At 48.2% G+C, this 10,211-nt stretch overlaps 1 protein-coding gene across 1 annotated transcript in view; it reads left to right on the top strand.

Annotated features, from left to right (window-relative positions):
* The first annotated feature begins 2,684 nt into the window (after positions 1–2,684).
* Positions 2,685–10,211, top strand: part of FSD1L (fibronectin type III and SPRY domain containing 1 like) — a 64,280-nt gene continuing 56,753 nt past the window's right edge. The window contains 1 exon segment of the mRNA XM_040417210.1: positions 2,685–2,842. Within this exon segment, the coding sequence (XP_040273144.1) occupies positions 2,828–2,842 (15 nt within the window). The 5' untranslated portion in view covers positions 2,685–2,827.

Raw genomic sequence — 10,211 nt, 5'->3', positions numbered from 1 at the left:
TATTTTTCATGGCTTCTCCATCAGAGCTCATTCAATTAGACAAGGCATCCTCAAACTGCGGCCCTCCAGCTGTTGTAAAACTACAACTCCCACAATGCTCTGCTGTAGGCTGATACCTGTAGGCTGTTCGGGCATGCTGGGAGTTGTAGTTTTGCAACAGCTGGACGGCCGCAGTTTGAGGATGCCTGAATTAGACTGTTCACAAATGAAGCCTTTGCCTCAAAACATGACAGGAAAAGTTTTATTAAAAATAAAAATTGCAAAGCTCAAAATATGATCAGACCATTGGTGTCAAATAAGAAAAACCATGTTGCAAGGCATCTGTCAGCAGATTTGTACCTATAAAACTGCCGTTAGGCTACTTTCACACTCGCGTTTGGTGATCCGTTTTCTATTGTGCCAGATTGTGTCAGTGAGCGTAGCTAGATTGTGTCAGGGGCGTAGCTAGAAATGCATGGGCCCCATAGCAAAAAAAAATTATGCCCCCCCCCGTGCCATCCACAGATCCCCCTCCCCTAAACAGTGCCATCCACAGATCCCCCCTCCCCTAAACAGTGCAATCCACAGATCCCCCCTCATGACAGTGCAATCCACAGATCCCGCCCTTAAAACAGTGCCATCCACAGATCTCCCCCCTAAACAGTGCCATCCACAGATCTCCCCCCTAAACAGTGCCATCCACAGATCTCCCCCCTAAACAGTGCCATCCACAGATCTCCCCCCTAAACAGTGCCATCCACAGATCTCCCCCCTAAACAGTGCCATCCACAGATCTCCCCCCTAAACAGTGCCATCCACAGATCTCCCCCCTAAACAGTGCCATCCACAGATCTCCCCCTAAACAGTGCCATCCACAGATCTCCCCCCTAAACAGTGCCATCCACAGATCCCCCCTAAACAGTGCCATCCACAGATCCCCCCTAAACAGTGCCATCCACAGATCCCCCTCCCCGACTCTCACAGCAGTATATTTATAAACTAATCAGTAACTACTTTAACTTTAATCATTGCTCATTGCTGATCTCTTTACTTGGATTATTTGGATATCTTACTCTGTCTTAGCTCCGGTAATAGCAGGCAGTGCGGGGGGCGGCGCTCACTCACTGACGTCACGCGCCTGCTCCTCCCACTAGGCGGCGCAGGCGCGTGACGTCAATGAGTGAGCGCCGCCCGCACTGCCTGCTATTACCGGAGCTAAGACAGAGTAAGATATCCAAATAATCCAAGTAAAGAGATCAGCAATGAGCAATGATTAAAGTTAAAGTAGTTACTGATTAGTTTATAAATATACTGCTGTGAGCGGTGTGGCCCTGTATATTCTAACCCCCAGGCAAGCGTCCCTGTCACCATGGGAACGCCTGGGGGTTAGAATATACCATCGGATTTGAGTTTTTACTATCTCACTGAGCTCGTGAAAACTCAGATCCGATGGTATATTCTAACCCCCAGGCAAGCGTCCCCGTCACCATGGGAACGCCTGGGGGTTAGAATATACCATCGGATCTTCTGAGTTACTCAGTGGCCTGGCTGGAGCCTCCCCAGCCACTGTGTCGGCCCGGCCCTGCGTGCGCCCTGCTCCAGTCCTGACTCCTCCCCAGCCAGGCCCGAGCCGCGGACCGCCCCGCCCACTACACTAGTCTAGTGTAGTGGGCGGGCGGTCCGCGGCTCGGGCCTGGCTGCCTGTGTGTAGTTTGTATGTAAATAAAAATAAAAAAAATCAACAGAAGGCGGCCCGGATGGGCCCCCAGTGGCGTAGGGCCCCATAGCCACTGCTATGGTTGCTATTGCGATCCCTACGCCACTGGTCCCCATGGACCTATATTGTGTCAGGACGGATCCGTTTGGCTCAGTTTCGTCAGACGGACACCAAAACGCTGCCACCAGCATTTTGATGTCCGCCTCCAGAGCGGAATGGAGGCAGAACGGAGGCAAACTGATGCATTCTGAGCGGATCCTTTTCCGTTCAGAATGCATTAGGGCAAAACGAATCAGTTTTGGACGCTTGTGAGAGCCCTGAACGGATCTTACAAACGGAAAGCCAAAACGCCAGTGTGAAAGTAGCCTTACATGTGCACTTGGCGGCTGAAGGCATCTGTTCATATGTGCTCACATTGCTGAAAAAATGATGTTTTAATATATGCAAATGAGTCTCTAGGAGCAACGGGGGTTTTGCCATTACACCTAGAGGTTGTGCTCTCTCTGCAACTTCTGTGCCCGTGCACTTTGATTGACAAGGCCAGGCAGCGAAAATATCATTAAAGTGCAGAGGGCGTGGCAGTTGCAGAGAGAGCCGAGTCTTTAGGAGTAATGGCAACGCCCCCGTTGCTCCTAGAGGCTAGATTTTGTGGGCGAAAGGGGCTGGACAATAGGGCTTGTCATCTAATAAAGGCACTGTTATATGGGTATCTTATGTATATAAACTAAGGTTCAGAATAGACAAAGAAGAAGCAAGAAAAAAAAAGGCAGACAGAAAATGGAAGAAAATGAAACTTATACAAAAAAAAACACTTTCCCCACACTTTTCTCCCCACTAATCCTCAAAATAAAAAAAAATTGCCCTTAAACAAAATGGCTTACGCTGGTTTCGTCGCATGGGCGTAGTTTCTTAGCAGCATCTCTGTACTCTATAGTACAGCCGGGAGGCGCTCTGTCTCGGTCCTCCAACGTCTCGATGGTGGCTCTCCTTTCTAGCTGGTCCTGTGCTCTGAGACCTGCCGGGAGGAGGAGGGGGCGGAGCTGCGGCTGCTCGCTCATCCTCGCCAGTCAGCTATTCTTTCTCCACTTCACGCATCCTCTTGTACAAAGCCTGGAAGAGCCGGGCCTGGCAATGGATACGCAGAAAGTAAGCTGCATGTTATTTATATAGGTGCATCTGCCCCTGCCCGCACTGGTGCCAGCCGTGCTGCACTGTCTAGGTCACGTTCAGGTATATAAACAGCAGTAGCAGCCCGCTCATTCATTGCTGCTGGTGTGCGGGACAATAGGTGCAGCCGTCTGCATGGTGATGGGTGGGAGAGAGGATGCGGGCACATCATGGGCGTGGGTCGCATGTGTCTGTGTCCTCCCAAATCATGTGCTTCTGCCCCTGTAGACTGGCACCAGTCAGTGCCCCCTGTAGTGCTGGCACCAGTCAGTGCCCCCTGTAGTGCTGGCACCAGTCAGTGCCCCCTGGTATTGATGTCTAGGTCCTAGCATGGTGGATGAGTTTGCACTTATTGTCTGCACTGGGTGTGGGTGGGTGTCAGGGGTGTGATGGTGGCTGAGCATCTATGGCCTTGTCTTCCTCCTGTGTCATTATGCACCAGGAGCAGGTGCTTGTGTGGGGGTATGCCCAGCTGGTCTCATCTGCTGGTGAGGATGCCACAGGGTGGGTGCCTATTGTAAGTGGATAGGTAGATGGCATAAAATCACCCTGGGAATGTCGTAGGCACCGTGCACCTTGTGGGTTGTCCTTCACAATATGGGCATGCCCGGGGTGTGGCATGGGATTGACCTGGGAGAGGTCAGCGCTGGCCCACAGGCTGTTTTAGAAAAGTTGGTAGAAATGTGGGTATACACAGCCCGGTATTGGTTTTGCACTAGCTGCAGTGCTCCTAGAGGGGTGGAAGATGTAGGTGGGATAATTGCTGCTGTTGGCGAGGCTGGCACGTATACTTGTGGGTATCTGAAGTTGAGACTTGCCCACTAGTGACAATATCAAATATATTACTGTATTTAGATCACAGTAAATGAGAGCATTAGAGGCTAAGGCTGCTTTCACACAGTCAGTGTTTGATCAGTGATTGGCTACATGCACACGACCATTGTGTGTTTTGCGGGCCGCAAATTGCGGATCCGCAAAACACAGATGGCGTCCGTGTGCGTTCCGCAATTTGCGTAACGGCACGGACAGCCATTGATATAACTGCCTATTCTTGTCCGCAAAACGGACAAGAATAGGACAGGTTATATATTTTTTGCAGGGCCACGGAACAGAGCAACTCCATGTGCTGTCCGCATCTTTTGCGGCCCCATTGAAGTGAATGGGTCCGCATCCGAGCCGCCAAAAAACAACGGCCGTGTGCATGAGGCCATTGTTAGTCAAAACCAGGTGCGGATCAAAGACGCAGAACAGGTGCAGATCTTTCATTATGCCTCATCTCGGAGTAGGACCCCCTCCTGGTTTGGCTCACAATAACTGATGAAAATCACTACTCAACCACTGAGGCCGCTTTCACATAGTCAGTGTTTGGTCAGGGTTCGATCCGTGATTTTCATCGGTAATTGTGAGCCAAAACCAGAAGTGAAGCCTCCACAGATAGGAGATCTGCACCTGTTCTGTGTAGACGCCACACCTGGTTTGGAAATGGAAACACCTGTGGTGTGACTGTGTGAAAATGGCATTAAAAGAGGCAGTGAAGGTATTAAAATAATAAACCATTCACCATTCTGAACCCCCTTGGGGTCAGCGCTGATGCTGCAGCCATGATGATGCCCCCTTTATGCCGCACGTGACCACTGTAAGCCAGTAACTGTCCTCAGTGGTATATGCTTGATACCACTAAGACAAGTGATTGTACGCGGCATGTGACCCCGCAGCCAGTCAGAGGGAGGACAGAGCGGCTGTGCTGTAACAAAGAGGGGAGTATCAGGGTTTTTTACTACTATTTTAGTAGCTATAGTGCCTTTTAAAAATTAACCTGGACAATCCCTTTAAAAACCTCTCTTATGTATGTATGCCACTCCCTTTTCTGTAAGGCTACTTTCACACTAGCATTTTTTGTTGGGTCAGCAAGAACGCTTCCGTTACTGATAACACAACCGTCTGCACCCGTTATGAACGGATCCGGCTGTATTATCTTTTAAATGACCATGAAGGAGCCGGCATTAAAACCATTGAAAGTCAATAGGGGACGTTCCCGTTTTCTATTGTGTCAGAGAAAACGGTGACTTGCACTGTGGGTCATGACGGATCCGTCCCCGTTGACTTGCATTGTATGTCAGGCCGCAGCCCATGGCGGAGAGAAAACTGCAGCATGCTCTCCGGTATGGTAACGCAACGGAATGCATTTTGGAGCATTCTGTTCTGTCCCCATTGACAATGAATGGAGACAATACCGGAAAAGAGAAACGCATATGTGAAAGCGGTCTAAGCCAGTCGGCAGAGCGAATAGAGGTCACATGGTAGAGCTCTGGTTCCACCGCAATAGAAAGTGTCCTGTTTCTTGTATGGCTGCTTGTCTTCTAAATCAGGGAAATGACATCAGCTTTGATAGAGCAGTGTTCACATGTCCTGAACTAAAGGGAGGCTGTCCGCATTAACGCTATAGGACTATAGATATGTCTGTGCATCTGGCGGTTGTTTGACCGGTCTCTTCCAGCACAGGAGCATTACAGGCAGTCACATGCTCATAATAGCCGATGCAGAATAGGGTTTCATCTGCCTCGCTATATATATCCATACAGTAGGATCTCTCCTAGCGCTCTCAGTTGTAGAAATGTGCTGGACCTTCAGATTGTAATGTTTCTTGCTATGTGGACTTTACTTTAGAGGGGTTTTCTGGGATTACTATGGTTTTTATGGTTACTTGCCTCATGTACAAAATCCCCACGCTTTCTTCTTTTTCAATTTGGACTCTCCTGACCCGTTTTTACCACGTAAGGCTACTTTCACATTAGCGGCAGGCTGTTCCGGCGGGTGAACAGCCTGTCGGATCCGTCCTGCCGCTAGTTCACGTGTGCCCCTGGACTGCCACTCCGTCCCCATTGACTATAATGGGGGCGGAGTTCCAGCGGCAGCATGACGAGAGGCAGCCGGACTAAAAGTACTGCATGTCGTATTTTTAGTCCGGCGACCTCTCACCGTGCGCTGCCGTGCTGCCACTGGAACTCCGCCCCCGTTATAGTCAATGGGGATGGAGCAGCAGTCCAGGGGCACACGTGAACTAGCAGCAGGACGGATCCGATAGGCTGTTAACCTGCCGGAACAGCCTGTCGGAGGTCCGTGCCGCTAGTGTGAAACTAGCCTAAATAAATAACTCTGGTTTGTTTCCATCCTGTATGCAGCACCTCCTGTTGTATCCAACCAAACCCATGATGCACTTCTTTCTCTACCTCAGCTCCAGTGCCGCCCCTAATAACACCCAGTTAGTTTATAGCTCCTCCCATTGGCTAGTTACATAGACACTCCCCTATCACTGCCCCTAACATCCAGCTAGTTTATAGCTCCTCCCACCAGCTAGTTACATAGACACTCCCCTATCACTGCCCCTAATAACACCCAGCTAGTTTATAGCTCCTCCCATCAGCTAGTTACATACACTCCCCTATCACTGCCCCTAATAACACCCAGCTAGTTTATAGCTCCTCCCACCAGCTAGTTACATAGACACTCCCCTATCACTGCTCTTCTATACACACAGCCTGCACATTATACACACACTCATGATTGCTATGGATACTATACACACAGAGCTCTGCAGTAGACACATTATACACACACACAGAGCTCTGCAGTAGACACATTATACACACACACAGAGCTCTGCAGTACACACATTATACACACACACAGAGCTCTGCAGTACACACATTATACACACACAGAGCTCTGCAGTACACACATTATACACACACAGAGCTCTGCAGTAGACACATTATACACACACACAGAGCTCTGCAGTAGACACATTATACACACACACAGAGCTCTGCAGTAGACACATTATACACACACACAGAGCTCTGCAGTAGACACATTATACACACACACAGAGCTCTGCAGTAGACACATTATACACACACACAGAGCTCTGCAGTAGACACATTATACACACACACAGAGCTCTGCAGTAGACACATTATACACACACAGAGCTCTGCAGTAGACATATTATACACACACACAGAGCTCTGCAGTACACACATTATACACACACACAGAGCTCTGCAGTACACACATTATACACACATTGCTCTGCAGCACACACAGAGTACTGCTGCTTGCACACAGCTCTGCTGCATTTACACACTCAGCTCTGCTGCTTGTATATAGACCCATACAATTATCTGTACACTAGTGGCGGCAGCATAGTCTTCTTGGTCTTTCCCCTCCCACTCATGCCATCATAAAAGGTCCTTCAGCTGCAGTTAATTGGAGGTTTTAGTTCCTTTTACTGCTGCTTAGGACCTTCAGCATAGAGTCCTCTCCATGAATGTTCACGCTTCTCTCCTGTCTGCACTGATCACACAGATTGGTGTAAGGCAGGGAGAGAGAGAGAAGTGTGCAGATGCACATCCCACCCACTGATCCAGCAAAGTGTCAACGCAGGCCCCATAGAAGTGAATGGGGCTGAGTAAAAATCGCAAGCATCCACAATCAAGTGCGGATGCGGTGCGATTTTTACGCACGGTTGCTAAGATGACAGTCTATTCACTGTATTATTTTCCCTTATAACATGGTTATAAGGGAAAATAATAGCATTCTTTAATACAGAATGCTTAGTAGGTGGTCAATTGAGGGTTAAAAAAATTATAATTATTAACTCACCTTCTCCTCTTGATCGCGTAGCTGCCGGTCTCTTCTTACTTCTTTAATCATGAGCTGCCGGCTAAAGACCCGTGGTGACGTCATATCACATGGTCCAATCACATGGTCCATCGCTGCCGGTCTCTTCTTACTTCTTTAATCATGAGCTGCCGGCTAAAGGACCTGTGGTGACGTCATATCACATGGTCCAATCACATGGTCCATCACGGTGTGATTGGACCATGTGATATGACGTCACCACAGGTCCTTTAGCCGGCAGCTCATGATTAAAGAAGTAAGAAGAGACCGGCAGCTACGCGATCAAGAGGAGAAGGTGAGTTAATTATTATTATTTTTTTAACCCTCAATTAACCACCTACTAAGCATTCTGTATTAAAGAATGCTATTATTTTCCCTTATAACCATGTTATAAGGGAAAATAATAACATCTATACAACACCGAACCCAAACCTGAACTTCTGTGAAGAAGTTTGGGTCTGGGTACCACAGTCAGTTTTTTATAACGCTCGTGCAAAACGCATTGCACCCGCGCGATAAAAACTGAAAAACGGAATGCAATCGCAGTCAAAACTGACTGCAATTGGGTACCTACTCGCGCGGGTTTGCCGCAATGCATCCGGACCTTATCCGGACACGCTCGTGTGAACTGAGCCTAAAACTTCATATTCACACTTTTTCTGATTATGCAAACCTCCACAAAAAGTATGTTTGCCCTGCTCTCCCCAGCTCCTGTGTAGTGTTGTCTGCAGTTTAGCGTGATCAAAACTGCTGACAAACTCCTTTTTTTTTTTTATAAATAGGTTGAAAAAAGACAAATATTCATTAAGTCAAAAGTTCCTCATATTCCAAGGGCAATTTTGGCTCCCTTGGCTTATGGAGGGAGGGGGAGGGAAGGAAGAGCTACACTAGAGCCCTCAGATGTGGTCTGCTGAATTCCCTGGATCACAGTATTTTCAGACTGCTCCATTATGGATACCATTGCTTCTAATGAAAGCTTCCTGGCTATTGATTTGGTCATTCCTACGTAATGTGGTAGGACCATCTCCTCCGTTATTGATGGCATGCTTGTCTCCATCTAAAGGACTGTGACAAATGACATTTTTATTCCGAGAACCATATGCTGAAGACACATTTATAATCCTCTAAATCTAAATGTATGTCTACATGGATACTGGCCGCATGCATTCTGCATTTTACAAACGCCTATTGTCCGCCAAACGGACAAGAATAGGACATGTTCTTTTTTTTGGAGGGTGGAAAGGGGCATGGATCGGACATATGGATAGGGACAGCACACGGAGTGCTGTCCTCATCTTTTGCAGCCCCATTTAAATGAATGGGTCTGCATCCGACCCACAAAAAATGCAGATCGGATGTTGACAAAAACTACGTGTGTGCATGAGGCCTAACAGTGTCTTTTCTTTCCTTCCTTTATTGGCATACAGGGGTAAATGGGGTCCTGTGGATACATTAGGTGTGAACAGAGTCTAACTGAAGAAGCACATTCATATAACCAGCCGCAACTTCCCGTGATAATAACGTCTTGTGTGTTTGCTTGCAGGAGAGGGTATGAAATGTAGATACAGTTGGATAACCACTGGGATAGATTTATCTGGACTGACTCCCATGCGCTAGTCTTCATCCCTCTGTGCAGAAGCCTCTTAACAAATGAGGCGCATCTCTGTCAGTCCATGCGCCAGAAACTGAAACCTACGCCATCTAGTGGCTAGTGTAGACTTGAGATATGATTAGAGATGAGCGAATCGACTTCGGATGAAACATCCAAAGTCGATTTGCATAAAACTTTGTTCTAATACTGTACGGAGAAGGAGCTCCTTACAGTATTAGAATGTATTGGCTACGATGAGCCGAAGTTATTGCTTCGCGAAGTCTCGCGAGACTTCGCATAATAACTTAAGACATTTATTTATACTGTAAAAAAACATTTTCCGAACCAGGGTTCGGTTCCAAGTGGTACCTTGGAACCGAACCCTAGTTCGGGAAATGTTTTTTTACAGTATAACTTAATTTCTTAAGTTATTCGCTCATCCCTAGATATGATGTATAGTAAACAGTTAGGCCTCTTTCACACTTGCGTTGTCCGGATCCGGCGTGTACTCCACTTGCCGGAATTACACGCCGGATCCGGAAAAACGCAAGTGTACTGAAAGCATTTGAAGACGGAACCGTCTTCCAAATGCGTTCAGTGTTACTATGGCACCCAGGACGCTATTAAAGTCCTGGTTGCCATAGTAGGAGCGGGGAGCGGGGGAGCAGTATACTTACAGTCCGTGCGGCTGCCGGGGCGCTCCAGAATGACGTCAGAGCGCCCCATGCGCATGGATGACGTGATCCATGTGATCACATGATCCATGCGCTTGGGGCGCCCTGACGTCACTCTGGAGCGCCCGGGGAGCCGCACGGACGGTAAGTATACTGCTCCCCCGCTCCCCGCTACACTTTACCATGGCTGCCAGGACTTTAGCGTCCTGGCAGCCATGGTAACCACTCTGAAAAAGCTAAATGTCGGCTCCGGCAATGCGCCGAAACGACGTTTAGCTTAAGTCCGGATCAATGCCTTTCAATGGGCATTAATTCCGGATCCGGCCTTGCGGCAAGTGTTCCGGATTTTTGGCCGGAGCAAAAAGCGCAGCATGCTGCGGTATTTTCTCCGGCCAAAAAA

This window comes from Bufo bufo, chromosome 2, assembly GCF_905171765.1.
Source record: "Bufo bufo chromosome 2, aBufBuf1.1, whole genome shotgun sequence".
NCBI lineage: Eukaryota > Metazoa > Chordata > Amphibia > Anura > Bufonidae > Bufo > Bufo bufo.
The sequence above is the reverse complement of the archived record's forward strand: the minus strand, read 5'-3'. Positions and strand labels throughout refer to the sequence as shown.